Raw genomic sequence first — 18,610 nt, 5'->3', positions numbered from 1 at the left:
CCCAACCCTAAATCTAACCCCAACCCTATAACTACAACCTAAACCCCAACCCTAAATCTAACCCCAATCCCGACCCTATAACTACAACCCAAACCCCAACCCTAAATCTAACCCCAATCCCGACCCTATAACTACAACCCCAATCCTATAACTACAACCCCAACCCTATAACTCCAACCCCGACCCTATAAGTGCAATCTCAACCCTATAACTACAACCTCAACCCTATAAGTCTAAGCTTAAACCCCAACCCTAAATCTTACCCCAACCCCAACCCTATAACTACAACCTAAACCCCAACCCTAAATCTTACCCCAACCCTATAACTACAACCTAAACCCCAACCCTAAATCTAACCCCAACCCTATAACTACAACCTTAACCCCAACCCTAAATCTTACCCCAATCCCGACCCTATAACTACAACCTAAACCCCAACCCTAAATCTTACCCCAACCCTATAACTACAACCTAAACCCCAGCCCTAAATCTAACCCCAACCCCAACCCTATAACTACAACCTAAACCCCAACCCTAAATCTAACCCCAACCCTATAACTACAACCTAAACCCCAACCCTAAGTCTAACCCCAACCCCAACCCTATAACTACAACCTAAACCCCAACCCTAAGTCTAACCCCAACCCCAACCCTATAACTCCAACCTAAACCCCAACCCTAAATCTAACCCCAATCCCGACCCTATAACTACAACCTAAACCCCAACGCTAAATCTAACCCCAACCCCAACCCTATAACTACAACCTAAACCCCAACCCTAAATCTAACCCCAACCCTATAACTCCAACCTAAACCCCAACCCTAAATCTAACCCCAATCCCGACCCTATAACTACAACCTAAACCCCAACGCTAAATCTAACCCCAATCCCGACCCTATAACTACAACCTAAACCCCAACGCTAAATCTAACCCCAACCCCAACCCTATAACTACAACCTAAACCCCAACCCTAAATCTTACCCCAACCCTATAACTACAACCTAAACCCCAACCCTAAATCTAACCCCAACCCTATAACTCCAACCTAAACCCCAACCCTAAATCTAACCCCAACCCCAACCCTATAACTACAACCTAAACCCCAACCCTAAATCTTACCCCAACCCTATAACTACAACCTAAACCCCAACCCTAAATCTAACCCCAATCCCAACCCTATAACTCCAACCTAAACCCCAACCCTAAATCTTACCCCAACCCCAATCCTATAACTACAAACATTTTAGGATCTTTGGGGTCTGTGGCCGCCATTTTGTTTTCCTTGGGGTCTCTCTATGGCCGCCATTTTGTTTTCCTTGGTCCCTCTATGGCCGCCATCTTGTTTTCCTTGGTCCCTATGTGGCCGCCATTTTGTTTTCCTTGGGGTCCCTCTGTGGCCGCCATCTTGTTTTCCTTGGTCTCTATGGGGTTGCCATTTTGGGGTCTTTATGCTCTATAGGGACACCATTTTGGGGTCCTTGGGGCTCTCTGAGGACATTTTAGGGTCTTTGGGGTCTCTGGGGACACAATTTTAGGGTCTTTGGGGTCTGTGGACACCATTTTATGGTCCTTGGTCTCTCTGTGGCCGCCATTTTGTTTTCCTTGGTCTCTCTGTGGCCGCCATTTTGGTTTCCTTGGTCTCTATGGGGTCACCATTTTAGGGTTTTTAGGGTCTCTGGGGACGCCATTTTGGGGTCTTTGGGTTCTGTGGACGCCATTTTGTTTTCCTTGGGGTCCCTCTGTGGCCGCCATCTTGTTTTCCTTGGGCTCTGTGGGGTCGCCATTTTGGGGTCTTTAGGCTCTATAGGGACGCCATTTTGGGGTCCTTGGGGCTCTCTGTGGAGATTTTAGGGTTTTTAGGGTCTCTGGGGTCACCATTTTGGGGTCTTTGGGGTCTGTGGACGCCATTTTGTTTTCCTTGGGGTCTCTCTGTGGCCGCCATCTTGTTTCCCTTGGGCTCTGTGGGGTCGCCATTTTGGGGTCTTTAGGCTCTATAGGGACACCATTTTGGGGTCCTTGGGGTCTCTATGGACATTTTAGGGTCTTTGGGGTCTCTGGGGACGCCATTTTGCTGTCTTTAGGGTCTCTTGGGACACCATTTTAGGGTTTTTAGGGTCTCTGGGGACGCCATTTTGGGGTCTTTGGGGTCTGTGGACGCCATTTTGTTTTCCTTGGGGTCTCTCTGTGGCCGCCATCTTGTTTCCCTTGGGCTCTGTGGGGTCGCCATTTTGGGGTCTTTATGCTCTATAGGGACACCATTTTGGGGTCCTTGGGGCTCTTTGTAGACATTTTGGGGTCTTTAGGGTCTCTGGGGACGCCATTTTGGGGTCTTTGGGGTCTCTATGGACATTTTAGATTCTTTGGGGTCTTTGGGGACGCCATTTTGTTTTCCTTGGGGTCCCTCTGTGGCCGCCATCTTGTTTTCCTTGGGCTCTGTGGGGTCTCCATTTTGGGGTCTTTAGGCTCTATAGGGACACCATTTTGTGGTCCTTGGGGCTCTCTGTGGACATTTTAGGGTCTTTGGGGTCTTTGGGGACGCCATTTTGGGGTCTTTGGGGTCCATAGGGACACCATTTTAGGGTCTTTGGGGTCGCCATTTTGGGGTCTTTGGGGTCTGTGGACGCCATTTTGTTTTCCTTGGGGTCTCTCAGTGGCCGCCATTTTGTTTTCCTTGGTCCCTCTGTGGCCGCCATTTTGTTTTCCGTGGGCTCTGTGGGGTCGCCATTTTGGGGTCTTTAGGCTCTATAGGGACGCCATTTTGGGGTCTTTAGGGCTCTCTGTGGACATTTTAGATTCTTTGGGGTCTTTGGGGTCGCCATTTTGGGGTCTTTGGGGTCTGTGGCCGCCATCTTGTTTTCCTTGGGGTCTCTGTGGCAGCCATTTTGTTTTCCTTGGTCCCTCTGTGGCCGCCATCTTGTTTTCCTTGGTCTCTCTGTGGGGTCTCCATTTTGGGGTCTTTAGGCTCTATAGGGACACCATTTTGGGGTCCTTGGGGCTCTTTGTGGACATTTTAGGGTCTTTGGGGTCTCTGGGGACACCATTTTGGGGTCTTTGGGGTCTGGGGATGCCATTTTATGGTCCTTGGTCTCTCTGTGGCCGCCATCTTGTTTTCCTCTTTCTCTGTGGCGGCCATTTTGGTTTCCTCACTCTCTGTGGCCGCCATTTTGGTTTCCTTGGTCTCTATGGGGTCACCATTTTAGGGTCTTTAGGGTTTCTGGGGACACCATTTTGGGGTCTCTGGGGTCTCTGGGGACGCCATTTTGGGTTCTTTGGGGTCTGTTGGTGCCATTTTATGGTCCTTGGTCTCTCTGTGGCCGCCATCTTGTTTTCCACTTTCTCTGTGGCGGCCATTTTGTTTTCCTCGCTCTCTGTGGCCGCCATTTTGGTTTCCTCGCTCTCTGTGGCCGTCATTTTGTTTTCCTTGGTCTCTATGGGGTCACCATTTTAGGGTCTTTAGGGTCTCTGGGGACGCCATTTTGGGGTCTTTGGGGTCTCTTGGGACACCATTTTGGGGTCCTTGGGGCTCTTTGTGGACATTTTAGGGCTTTTAGGGTCTCTGGGGACGCCATTTTGGGGTCTTTGGGTCTCTATGGACATTTTAGATTCTTTGGGGTCTTTGGTGTCACCATTTTGGGGTCTTTGGTCTTTCTGTGGCCGCCATCTTGTTTTCCTTGGGCTCTGTGGGGTCGCCATTTTGGGGTCTTTAGGCTCTATAGGGACGCCATTTTGGGGCCCTTGGGGCTCTTTGTGGACATTATAGGGTCTTTGGGGTCTCTGTGGACGCCATTTTCGGGTCTTTAGGGTCTATAGGGACACCATTTTAGGGTTTTTAGGGTCTCTGGGGACGCCATTTTGGGGCCTTTGGGGTCTGTGGCCGCCATTTTGTTTTCCTTGGTCCCTCTGTGGCCGCCATTTTGTTTTCCGTGGGCTCTGTGGGGTCGCCATTTTGGGGTCTTTAGGCTCTATAGGGACACCATTTTAGGGTCCTTGGGGTCTCTATGGACATTTTAGATTCTTTGGGGTCTCTGGGGACGCCATTTTGGGGTCTTTGGGGTCTGTGGCCGTCATTTTGTTTCCCTTGGGGTCCCTCTGTGGCCACCATCTTGTTTCCCTTGGGCTCTGTGGACGCCATTTTGTTTTCTTTAGGCTCTGTGGGGACACCATTTTGGGGTCCTTGGGGCTCTCTGTAGAGATTTTAGGTTTTTTAGGGTCTCTGGGGACACCATTTTGGGGTTTTTGAGTCTCTATGGACATTTTAGATTCTTTGGGGTCTTTCGAGACGCCATTTTGTTTTCTTTGGTCTCTGTGGCCGCCATTTTGTTTTCCTTGGTCTCTGTGGGGTCGCCATTTTGAGGTCATTAGGCTCTATAGGGTCGCCATTTTGGGGTCTTTGGGCTCTCTGTGGACATTTTAGGGTCTTTGGGGTCTCTGGGGACACCATTTTGGGGTCTTTGGGGTCTCTTGGGTCACCATTTTAGGGTCTTTGTGGTCTCTGGGGACGCCATTTTGGGGTCTTTGGGGTCTGTGGACGCCATTTTGTTTTCCTTGGTCCCTCTGTGGCCGCCATTTTGTTTCCCTTTGGCTCTGTGGGGACGCCATTTTGGGGTCTTTAGGCTCTATAGGGACGCCATTTTGGGGTCCTTGGGGCTCTCTGTGGACATTTTAGGGTCTTTGGGGTCTGTGAATACCATTTTATGGTCCTTGGTCTCTCTGTGGCCGCCATTTTGTTTTCCTTGGTCTCTCTGTGGCCGCCATTTTGGTTTCCTTGGTCTCTATGGGGTCGTCATTTTAGGGTCTTTAGGGTCTCTGGGGACGCCATTTTTGGGTCCTTGGGGTCTCTTGGGACACCATTTTAGGGTCTTTGGGGTCTGTTGGTGCCATTTTATGGTCCTTGGTCTCTCTGTGGCCGCCATCTTGTTTTCCTTGGTCCCTCTGTGGCGGTCATTTTGTTTTCTTTTCTCTCAGTGGCCGCCATTTTGTTTTCCTTGGTCTCTATGAGGTCACCATTTTAGGGTCTTTAGGGTCTCTGGGGACACCATTTTGGGGTCTTTGGGGTCTCTGGGGACACCATTTTAGGGTCTTTGGGGTCTGTAGATGCCATTTTATGGTCCTTGGTCTCTCTTTGGCCGCCATCTTGTTTTCCTTGCTCTCTGTGGCCGCCATTTTGTTTTCCTTGGTCTCTATGGGGTCGCCATTTTAGGGTCTTTAGGGTCTCTGGGGACGCCATTTTAGGGTCTTTAGGGTCCCTTGGGACACAATTTTAGGGTCTTTGGGGTCTGGGGATGCCATTTTATGGTCCTTGGTCTCTCTGTGTCCTCCATCTTGTTTTCCTCTTTCTCTGTGTCCGCCATTTTGTTTTCGTCACTCTTTGTGTCCGCCATTTTGTTTTCCTCACTCTCTATGGGATCAACCACCCCATAGCCCCCATATTGTCCCCATATCCCCCCACACTGACCCCATATCCCCCCCATTGTCCCCTCAGGTCCCTGTTAAACTCCTCCCCCCGGTGGTGGGGAAACATTTTGTCTCGGTGGTGGCTCGTGTTGGCCAAGTGACCTTAGAGAAGGTTCTACTGGTGTCGCTCCAGAGCGGCCATATCTTCATCCAGACCGACAAACCCATCTACACCCCCGGCTCTACTGGTACGTACTGGGAACCCCATATAGGGGCTGTTATGGGGTCACCCCATAAGGTCCCATTTTGGGGTCTTGTCATGGTGTCCCTATTGGGGTACAGAGCTCATATGGGGCCATATTGGGGTCTAAGACCTGTTTTGGGGTTCAGAATCTATTTTGGGGTCTTCCCATTATGTCCCCATTAGGGTCCAGAGCTCTTATGGGGCCATACTGGGGTCTAAGACCCATTGTGGGACCACCCCATGCTGTCCCTATTGGGGTCCAGAGCTCTTATGGGGCCATATTGGGGTCTAAGACCTGTTTTGGGGTTCAGAATCCATATTGGGGTCTTCCCATGCTGTCCCTATTGGGGTACAGAGCTCATATGTAGCCATATTGGGGTCTAAGACCCGTTTTGGGGTTCAGAATCCATTTTGGGGTCTTCCCATGATGTCCCATTTTGGGGTCCAGAGCTCATACGGGGCCATATTGGGGTCTTGGGCCATATTGGGGTCTAAGACCCATTGTGGGACCACCCCATGATGTCCCTATTGGGGTCCAGGGCTCATATGGGGCCATATTGGGGTCTAAGACCCATTGTGGGACCACCCCATAAGGTCCCCATTGGGGTCCAGAGCTCATATGGGGCCATATTGGGGTCTGGGGCCATATTGGGGTCTAAGACCCATTATGGGACCACCCCATGCTGTCCCCATTGGGGTACAGAGCTCTTATGGGGCCATATTGGGGTCTAAGACCCGTTTTGGGGTTCAGAATCCATTTTGGGGTCTTCCCGTGATGTCCCCACTGGGGTCCAGAGCTCATATGGGGCCATATTGGGGTCTAAGACCCATTGTGGGACCACCCCATAAGGTTCACATTGGGGTCCAGAGCTCATATGGGGCCATATTGGGGTCTAAGACCCATTGTGGGACCACCCCATAAGGTTCACATTGGGGTCCAGAGCTCATATGGGGCCATATTGGGGTCTAAGACCCATTATGGGACCACCCTATGATGTCCCCATTGGGGTCCAGAGCTCATATGGGGCCATATTGGGGTCTAAGACCCATTGTTGGACCACCCTATGATGTCCCCATTGGGGTCCAGAGCTCTTATGGGGCCATATTGGGGTCTAAGGCTTGTTTTGGGGTTCAGAATCCATTTTGGGGTCTTCACATGATGTCCCCATTGGGGTACAAAGCTCTTATGGGGCCATATTGGGGTCTAAGGCCCGTTTTGGGGTTCAGAATCCATTTTGTGGTCTTCCCATGATGTCCCTATTGGGGTCCAGAGCTCATATGGGGCCATATTGGGGTCTGGGGCCATATTGGGGTCTAAGACCCATTATGGGAACACCCCATGATGTCCCCATTGGGGTCCAGAGCTCATATGGGGCCATATTGGGGTCTAAGGGACCTTCCCATTACGGCCCCATTGAGTCCCATCCCCCACATGGGTCCATATTGGACCCCAATATGGCGGCCATGTTCTTTCTACCCTATATTAGACCCCAATATGGCGGCCATGTTCTACCCTATATAGGACCCCAATATGGCGGCCATGTTCTACCCCATATTGGACCCCAATATGGCGGCCATGTTCTACCCTATATTGGATCCCAATATGGCGGCCATGTTCTACCCCATATTGGATCCCAATATGGCGGCCATGTTCTACCCCATATTGGATCCCAATATGGCGGCCATGTTCTACCCCATATTGGATCCCAATATGGCGGCCATGTTCTACCCTATATTGGATCCCAATATGGCGGCCATGTTCTACCCCATATTGGATCCCAATATGGCGGCCATGTTCTACCCTATATTGGATCCCAATATGGCGGCCATGTTCTACCCTATATTGGATCCCAATATGGCGGCCATGTTCTACCCCATATTGGATCCCAATATGGCGGCCATGTTCTACCCCATATTGGATCCCAATATGGCGGCCATGTTCTACCCTATATTGGATCCCAATATGGCGGCCATGTTCTTTACACCCCATATTGGACCCCAATATGGCGGCCATGTTCTACCCCATATTGGACCCCAATATGGCGGCCATGTTCTACCCCATATTGGATCCCAATATGGCGGCCATGTTCTACCCCATATTGGATCCCAATATGGCGGCCATGTTCTTTACACCCCATATTGGACCCCAATATGGCGGCCATGTTCTACCCCATATTGGATCCCAATATGGCGGCCATGTTCTACCCTACAATGGACCCCAATATGGCGGCCATGTTCTACCCCATATTGGACCCCAATATGGCGGCCATGTTCTACCCTATAATGGACCCCAATATGGCGGCCATGTTCTACCCCATATTGGATCCCAATATGGCGGCCATGTTCTTTACACCCCATATTGGACCCCAATATGGCGGCCATGTTCTACCCTACAATGGACCCCAATATGGCGGCCATGTTCTACCCCATATTGGATCCCAATATGGCGGCCATGTTCTACCCCATATTGGATCCCAATATGGCGGCCATGTTCTACCCCATAATGGATCCCAATATGGCGGCCATGTTCTACCCTATATTGGATCCCAATATGGCGGCCATGTTCTACCCCATATTGGATCCCAATATGGCGGCCATGTTCTACCCTATATTGGACCCCAATATGGCGGCCATGTTCTACCCTATTTTGGATCCCAATATGGCGGCCATGTTCTACCCCATAATGGATCCCAATATGGCGGCCATGTTCTACCCCATATTGGATCCCAATATGGCGGCCATGTTCTACCCCATATTGGATCCCAATATGGCGGCCATGTTCTACCCCATATTGGATCCCAATATGGCGGCCATGTTCTACCCTATAATGGACCCCAATATGGCGGCCATGTTTTACCCCATATTGGGATCCAATATGGCGGCCATGTTCTACCCCATATTGGACCCCAATATGGCGGCCATGTTCTACCCTATATTGGATCCCAATATGGCGGCCATGTTCTTTCTACCCCATATTGGATCCCAATATGGCGGCCATGTTCTACCCCATATTGGATCCAATATGGCGGCCATGTTCTACCCCATATTGGACCCCAATATGGCGGCCATGTTCTACCCCATATTGGATCCCAATATGGCGGCCATGTTCTACCCCATATTGGATCCCAATATGGCGGCCATGTTCTACCCTATAATGGACCCCAATATGGCGGCCATGTTCTACCCCATATTGGGATCCAATATGGCGGCCATGTTCTACCCCATATTGGATCCCAATATGGCGGCCATGTTCTACCCCATATTGGATCCCAATATGGCGGCCATGTTCTACCCCATATTAGATCCCAATATGGCGGCCATGTTCTACCCCATATTGGACCCCAATATGGCGGCCATGTTCTACCCCATATTGGACCCCAATATGGCGGCCATGTTCTACCCCATATTGGATCCCAATATGGCGGCCATGTTCTACCCCATATTGGACCCCAATATGGCGGCCATGTTCTAACCTATATTGGATCCCAATATGTCGGCCATGTTCTACCCTATAATGGATCCCAATATGGCGGCCATGTTCTATCCCATATTGGACCCCAATATGGCGGCCATGTTCTACCCTATATTGGATCCCAATATGGCGGCCATGTTCTTTACCCCCTATATAGGGGTCAGGGCTCCATGTGGGGCTGCCCCACATGTTGTGCCCCCCATCTCCCCCCATTGTCCCCCCTCAGTTCTGTGCCGTCTCTTTGCTGTCAATCACTTCATGGAGCCGCTGTTGAAGACCGTCATCGTGGAGGTCAAGGTGGGTGACGACGATATATAGGGGGTGCTATAGGGTGGGGGGCACTATAGGGTCCATAGAGACCCTATAAGGTCCATAGTGACACTATAGGGTCCATAGTGATGCTATAGGGCCCGTAGTGACGCTATAGGGTCCATATTGACACTATAAGGTCCTTAGTGACCCTATAGGGTCCATATTGATGCTATAGGACCCATAGTGACACTATAAGATCCATAGTGACTCTATAGGGCCCATAGTGACACTATAGGGTCCATAGTGACTCTATAGGGTCCATAATGACACTATAGGACCCATAGTGACACTATAAGGTCCATAGTGACACTATAAGGTCCATAGTGACTCTATAGGGCCGATAGTGACACTATAGGGTCCATAGTGACTCTATAGAGTCCATAGTGACATTATAGGGCCCATAGTGACACTATAAGGTCTGTTGTGACCCTGTAAGGTCCATAGTGACACTATAAGGTCCATATTGACCATATAGGGTCCATAGTGACTCTATAGGGCCCATAGTGACACTATAAGGTCCATAGTGACCCTATAGGGTCCATAGTGATAGTATAAGGTCCATACTGATGCTATAGGGTCCTTAATGACGCTATAAGGTACATATTGCCACTATAGGGTCCATAATGACTCTATAATGACCATAGTGACACTATAAGGTCCATATTGACGCTATAGGGTACATAGTGACCCTATAGGGTCCATAGTGACTTTATAGGGTCCATATGGATGCTATAGGACCCATAGTGACACTATAAGATCCATAATGACTCTATAATGACCATAGTGACTCTATAGGGTCCATAGTGACACTATAAGGTCCGTAGTGACTCTATAGAGTCCATAGTGACATTATAGGGTCCATATTGACGCTATAGGGTCCATAGTGACACTATAAGGTCCATAGTGACACAATAGGGTCCATATTGATGCTATAGGGTCCATATTGACGCTATAGGGTCCATAGTGATACTATAAGGTCCATAGTGACTTTATAGGGTCCATATGGATGCTATAGGACCCATAGTGACACTATAAGATCCATAATGACTCTATAATGACCATAGTGACTCTATAGGGTCCATAGTGACACTATAAGGTCCGTAGTGACTCTATAGAGTCCATAGTGACATTATAGGGTCCATATTGACGCTATAGGGTCCATAGTGACACTATAAGGTCCATAGTGACACAATAGGGTCCATATTGATGCTATAGGGTCCATAGTGACGCTATAGGGTCCTTAATGATGCTATAAGGTACATATTGCCACTATAGGGTCCATAATGACTCTATAATGACCATAGTGACACTATAAGGTTCATATTGACACTATAAGATCCATAGTGATGCTTTAGGGTCCATAGTGACAATATAAGGTCCATAGTGATGCTATAGGGTCCATAGTGACTCTATAGGTTCTATATTGACACTATAAGGTACATAGTGACACTATAGGGTCCATATTGATGCTATATGACCCATAGTGACACTATAAGATCCATAGTGACGCTATAGGGTCCATATTGACACTATAAGGTCCTTAGTGACCTCATAGGGTCCATATTGATGCTATAGGATCCATAGTGACACTATAAGATCCATAGTGACACTATAGGGTCCATATTGACACTATAGGACCCATAGTGACATTATAGGGTCCATAGTGACACTATAAGGTCTTTAGTGACTCTGTAAGGTCCATGGTGACACTATAGGGCCCATAGTGACACTATAAGGTCCATAGTGATGCTATAGGGACCATAGTGACCCTATAGGGTCTATATTGACCATATAGGGTCCATAGTGACTCTATAAGGTCCATAGTGGCCCTATAGGGTCCATAGTGACACTATAAGGTCCATATTGACGCAATAGGGTCCATATTGACGCTACAAGGTCCATAGTGACACTATAGGGTCCATAGTGACACTATAGGACCCATAGTGTCTCTATAGAGTCCGTAAGGTCCATAGTGACTCTATAGGGTCCATAAGGTCCATAATGACCCTATAGGGTCTATAGTAACATTATAGGGTCCATAATGACTCTATGGGGTCCATAGTGACCCTATAGGGCCCATAGTGACCATATAGGGTGGTGACAGCCCCATATTGACCCTATTGGGCCCATAGTGACCCTATAGGGTGGTGACAGCCCCATACTGACCCTATAGGGCCCATAGTGACCCTATAGGGTGGTGACAGCCCCATACTGACCCTATAGGGCCCATAGTGACACTATAAAGTCCATACTGACCCTATAGGGCCCATAATGACCCTATAGGGTGGTGACAGCCCCATAGTGACCCTATAGGGCCCATAGTGACCCTATAGGGCCCATAGTGACCCTATAGGGTGCTGACAGCCCCATACTGACCCTATAGGGCCCATAGTGACCCTATAGGGTGCTGACAGCCCCATACTGACCCTATAGACCCCCGACAACGTCATCATCAAACAAGTTCCGGTCTCGTCCCCGATGAGGAACGGGATCTTCTCCATCAACCACAACCTGCCCGAGGTCGTCAGGTCAGACGGGGCCTCAATCTATGGGGCACCCTATAGATCGACCCTATAACGTCAGCTACATCCCATATGTTGTCCCTATAACCTCAATGGGACCCTATAACCTCAATGGGACACCCCATATCTCGTCCCTATAACCTCAATGGGACACCCCATATCTCGTCCCTATAACCTCAATGGGACACCCCATATCTCGTCCCTATAACCTCAATGGGACACCCCATATCTCGTCCCTATAACCTCAATGGGACACCCCATATCTTGTCCCTATAACCCCAATGGGACACCCCATATCTCGTCCCTATAACCCCATCTCCACCCCATATCTCACCCCATATCCCATAACCCTATATCCCATCCCTATATCTCCACCCCATATCCCGTCCCTATAACCTCAATGGGACACCCCATATCTCGTCCCTATAACCTCAATAGGACCCTATAACCTTAATGGGACACCCCATATCTCGTCCCTATAACCTCAGTGGGACACCCCATATCTCGTCCCTATAACCCCAATGGGACACCCCATATCTCGTCCCTATAACCTCAATGGGACCCTATAACCTCAATGGGACACCCCATATCTCGTCCCTATAACCTCAGTGGGACACCCCATATCTCGTCCCTATAACCTCAATGGGACACCCCATATCTCGTCCCTATAACCTCAATGGGACATCCCATATCCCGTCCCTATAACCTCAATGGGACCCTATAACCTCAATGGGACACCCCATATCTCGTCCCTATAACCTCAATGGGACACCCCATATCTCGTCCCTATAACCCCATCTCCACCTTGTATCTCCACCCCGTATCCCATAACCCCATATCCCGGCCCTATATCTCCACCCCATATCCCGACCCTATATCCCCATGTCCCATCCCTATAACCCCATATCTCACCCCTATAACCCCATCTCCACCCCATATCCCCATATCCCGGCCCTATATCTCCACCCTATATCTCCATGCCATATCCCATAACCCCATATCTTGCCCCATATCTCACCCCATATTCCCACCCTATATCTCACCCCATATCCACTCCATATCTCACCCCATATCTCACCCCTATAACCCCATATCCCATTCCTATAACCCCATCTCCACCCCATATCCCGACCCTATAACCCCATCTCCACCCCATAACCCCATATCCCATCCCTATAACCCCATCTCCACCCCATATCCTGTCCCTATAACCCCATATACCACCCCATATCCACTCCATATCTCACCCCATATCTCACCCCTATAACCCCATATCCCAGCCCTATAACCCCATCTCCACCCCTATAACCCCATATCCCAGCCCTATAACCCCATATCCACCCCTATAACCCCATATCCCAGCCCTATAACCCCATATCCCAGTCCTATAACCCCATATCCACCCCCATAACCCCATATCCCAGCCCTGTAACCCTATATCTTGGCCCTATATCTCCACCCCATATCCCATAACCCCATATCCCGTTCCTATAACCCCATATCCCATCCCTATAACCCCATATCCACCCCATATCCCATAACCCCATATCTCACCCCTATAACCCCATATCCACCCCTATAACCCCATATCCCAGCCCTATAACCCCATATCCCAGCCCTATAACCCCATATCCCTATAACCCCATATCCCAGCCCTATAACCCCATATCCCAGCCCTATACCCCCATATCCCTATAACCCCATATCCCAGCCCTATAACCCCATATCCCAGCCCTATAACCCCATATCCACCCCCATAACCCCATATCCCAGCCCTATAACCCTATATCTTGGCCCTATATCTCCACCCCATATCCCATAACCCCATATCCCGTTCCTATAACCTCATATCCCGTCCCTATAACCCCATATCCCATCCCTATAACCCCATATCCACCCCATATCTCACCCCTATAAACCCTTTTCCACCCCATATCCACCCCATATCCACCCCATATCTCACTCCATATCCCATAACCCCATATCTCACTCCATATCCCATAACCTTATATCCCAGCCCTGTATCTCCACCCCATATCCACCCCATATCTCCACCCCATATCCTATAACCCCATATCCACCCCTTATCTCCACCCCATATCCCATAACCCTATATCCCAGCCCTATAACCCCATATTCCATCCCTATAACCCCATCTCCACCCCATATCTACCCCATATCTCCACCCCATATCCCATAACCCCATATCTCACCCCATATCCCATAACCCCATATCCACCCCATATCTGACCCCATATCCCACCCCATATCCCATAACCCCATATCTGACCCCATATCTCCCCCCATATCTCCCCCCATATCTCCCCCCATATCTCCCCCCATATCTCCCCCATATCCCATAACCCCATATCTCACCCCATATCTCCCCCCATATCTCCCCCCATATCTCCCCCCATATCTCACCCCATATCTCCCCCCATATCTCACCCCATATCTCCCCCCATATCTCACCCCATATCTGACCCCATATCTCCCCCCATATCTCCCCCCATATCTCCCCCCATATCTGACCCCATATCTCCCCCCATATCTCCCCCCATATCTCCCCCCATATCTCACCCCATATCTCCCCCCATATCTCCCCCCATATCTCACCCCATATCTCCCCCCATATCTCCCCCCATATCTCACCCCATATCTCACCCCATATCCAGCCTCGGTACATGGACCATCATGGCCAGGTTTGAGGACTCCCAGGACCGAACGTTCAGCTCCCAGTTCCAAGTGAAGGAATACGGTACTATGGGTCACCCCATAGCATGGGGGGCTATAGAACCCCATAGGGACCCCATAGAGCCCCATATCCTGACCCTATAACCCCATATCTCACCCCTATAACCCCATATCCTGACCCTATAACCCCATATCCACCCTATATCTCCACCCCATATCCCATAACCCCATATTCACCCCTATAACCCCATCTCCACCCCATATCCCGACCCTATAACCCCATACCTCACCCCTATAACCCCATACCCACCCCATATCTCCACCCCATATCCCATAACCCCATATTCACCCCATATTCACCCCATATCTCACCCCATATCTCCACCCCATATCCACCCCATATCTCTGCCCCATATCCCATAACCCCATGTCCACCCTATATCTCCACCCCACATCCTATAACCCCATATCTCACCCCTATAACCCCATATCCACCCCATATCCCGACCCTATAACCCCATATCCCATCCCTATAACCCCATATCCACCCCATATCTCCACCCCATATCCCATAACCCCATATCTCACCCCATATCTCCACCCCATATCCCATAACCCCATATCTCACCCCATATCTCACCCCATATCTCCCCCCATATCCACCCCATATCTCACCCCATATCCCATAACCCCATATCTCACCCCATATCTCACCCCATATCTCACCCCATATCTCCACCCCATCTCCACCCCATATCTCGACCCCATATCCCATCCCTATAACACCATATCTCACCCCTATAACCCCATCTCCACCCCATATCTCGACCCCATATCCCATAACCCCATATTCACCCCTATAACCCTATTTACACCCCATATCCCGACCCTATAACCCCATCTCCACCTCATTTCTCCACCCCATATCTCACCCCATATCTCCACCCCATATCCCATCCCTATAACCCCATATCCACCCCATATCTCCGCCCCATATCCCATAACCCCATATCCACCCTATATCTCCACCCCATATCCCATCCCTATAACCCCATATCTCACCCCTATAACCCCATCTCCACCCCATATCCCGACTCTATAACCCCATACCTCACCCCTATAACCCCATATCTACCCCATATCTCCACCCCATATCCCATAACCCCATATCTCACCCCTATAACCCCATATCCACCCCATATCCCGACCCTAAAACCCCATATCCTGACCCTATAACCCCATCTCCACCCCATATCCCGACCCTATAACCCCATATTCACCCCTATAACCCCATATCCACCCCATATCCTGACCCTACAACCCCATATCTCACCCCTATAACCCCATATCCACCCCATATCTCCACCCCATATCTCCACCCCATATCCCATAACCCCATATCTCACCCCTATAACCCCATATCCACCCCATATCCCGACCCTATAACCCCATATCTCACCCCTATATCCCCATATCCACCCCATATCTCCACCCCATATCCCATCCCTATAACCCCATATTCACCCCTATAACCCCATCTCCACCCCATATCCTGACCCTACAACCCCATATCCCATCCCTATAACCCCATATCTCACCCCTATAACCCCATATCCACCCCATATCCCGACCCTATAACCCCATATCTCACCCCTATAACCCCATCTCCACCCCATATCTCCACCCCATATCCCATAACCCCATATTCACCCCTATAACCCCATATCCACCCCATATCCCGACCCTATAACCCCATATCTCACCCCTATAACCCCATATCTCACCCCTATAACCCCATATCCCATCCCTATAACCCCATCTCCACCCCATATCTCCACCCCATATCCCATAACCCCATATTCACCCCTATAACCCCATATCCACCCCATATCTCCATACCCTGACCCCATATGGGATCCCATATAGTGCTGCCCAGCTTCGAGGTGACTCTGGACCCACAGGAGAAGTTCCTTTATATCGACAGACAGGAGGATTTTAGGGTGGCCATCACCGCCAAGTAAGGGGGTGCCCCATAAGTGGGGGGGGATGTGGGGTGGGATATGGGGCAGGATATGGGGCAGGATATGGGGATATGGGATGGGGTTATGGGGCAGGATATGGGGCAGGATGGGGATATGGGGCTGGATACGGGGCAGGATGGGGATATGGGGTGGGATGGGGATATGGGGTGGACGGGATATGGGGTGGGATATGGGGATATGGGATGGGGTTATGGGGCAGGATATGGGGCAGGATGGGGATATGGGGTGGGATGGGGATATGGGGTGGACGGGATATGGGGTGGGATATGGGGCAGGATGGGGATATGGGGTGGGATGGGGATATGGGGTGGGATGGGGATATGGGGTGGACGGGATATGGGGTGGGATATGGGGCAGGATGGGGATATGGGGCAGGATGGGGTTATGGGGCAGGATACGGGGCAGGACAGAGATATGGATCAGGATATGGGGATATGGGATGGGATGGGGATATGGGGCTGGATATGGGGCAGGATATGGGGCAGGATATGGGGATATGGGGTAGGATATGGGGCAGGATGGGAATATGGGGCTGGATATGGGGATATGGGATGGGGATGTGGGATAGGATAGGGTTATGGGGCAGGATTTGGGGCAGGATGGGTTTATGGGGTGGGATGGGGATATGGGGCTGGATATGGGGCAGGATGGGGATATGGGATGGGATGGGGATATGGGATGAGAGGGGGATATGGGGCAGGATATGGGGCAGGATATGGGGCAGGATGGGGATATGGGATGGGATGGGGATATGGGGTGATGAAGATATGGGGTGGGATGGGGATATGGGATAGGATGGGATATGGGGTGATGGGGATATGGGGCTGGATATGGGATGGGGATATGGGATGGGATGGGGGTATGGGATGGGATGGAATATGGGGTGATGGGGATATGGGATGATATGTGTTGCTATGGGGTGCTATGGGGCACTATGGGGTGGGTTATGGGGTGCTATGGGGCAGGCTATGGGGCACTATGGGGTGGGCTATGGGTTATGGGGTGGGTTATGGGGCACTATGGGGTGGGCTATGGGGTGGGCTATGGGGCACTGTGGGGCGCTATGGGGTGGGCTATGGGGCAGGCTATGGGGCAGGCAATGGGGCAGGCTATGGGGTTGCTATGGGGCAGGCTATGGGGCAGACTATGGGGCAGGCTATGGGGCAGGCTATGGGGTTGCTATGGGGTAGGCTATGGGGCAGGCTATGGGGTTGCTATGGGGTTGCTATGGGGCGCTATGGGGCAGGCTATGGGGTTGCTATGGGGTTGCTATGGGGCAGGCTATGGGGCAGGCTATGGGGCAGGCAATGGGGCAGGCTATGGGGTTGCTATGGGGCAGGCTATGGGGCAGACTATGGGGCAGGCTATGGGGCAGGCTATGGGGTTGCTATGGGGTAGGCTATGGGGCAGGCTATGGGGTTGCTATGGGGTTGCTATGGGGCGCTATGGGGCAGGCTATGGGGTTGCTATGGGGTTGCTATGGGGCAGGCTATGGGGCAGGCTATGGGGTTGCTATGGGGCGCTATGGGGCACTATGGGGCGCTATGGGGCTGCAATGGGGCGCTATGGGGCGTTATGGGGTTGCTATGGGGCGCTATGGGGCAGGCTATGGGGTTGCAATGGGGCGCTATGGGGCGCTATGGGGCTGCTATGGGGCAGGCTATGGGGCAGGCTATGGGGCACTATGGGGCACTATGGGGTTGCTATGGGGCGCTATGGGGTTGCTATGGGGTTGCTATGGGGCAGGCTATGGGGCGCTATGGGGCTGCAATGTGCTGTGTGCCCCGCTGCTGTAGGTACCTGTATGGTAAGAACGTTCATGGCGCCGCGTTCGTCCTGTTCGGGGTCATGGTGGATGATGAGAGGAAAACGATCCCACAGTCACTGCAGCGAGTCAAGGTGACCCTATAACTGACCCTATAACCTGC

General features: G+C 50.8%; 1 protein-coding gene across 1 annotated transcript in view; it reads left to right on the top strand.

The window, feature by feature from the left end:
* Positions 1 to 18,610, top strand: part of C3 (complement C3) — a 105,247-nt gene that overhangs the window by 24,871 nt on the left and 61,766 nt on the right. The window contains exons 3-8 of the mRNA XM_085534836.1: positions 5,485 to 5,644; positions 9,339 to 9,409; positions 11,858 to 11,952; positions 14,622 to 14,704; positions 16,567 to 16,657; positions 18,479 to 18,581. Of these exons, the coding sequence (XP_085390962.1) occupies positions 5,485 to 5,644; positions 9,339 to 9,409; positions 11,858 to 11,952; positions 14,622 to 14,704; positions 16,567 to 16,657; positions 18,479 to 18,581 (603 nt within the window). The remainder of the gene's footprint in view (positions 1 to 5,484; positions 5,645 to 9,338; positions 9,410 to 11,857; positions 11,953 to 14,621; positions 14,705 to 16,566; positions 16,658 to 18,478; positions 18,582 to 18,610) is intronic.

Source organism: Coturnix japonica, unplaced genomic scaffold (genome assembly GCF_054131305.1).
Source record: "Coturnix japonica strain WE unplaced genomic scaffold, WE-NBRP24 Scf101, whole genome shotgun sequence".
Lineage (NCBI taxonomy): Eukaryota > Metazoa > Chordata > Aves > Galliformes > Phasianidae > Coturnix > Coturnix japonica.
Note: the sequence above shows the minus strand (reverse complement) of the source record. Positions and strands in the feature narration are given on the sequence as shown.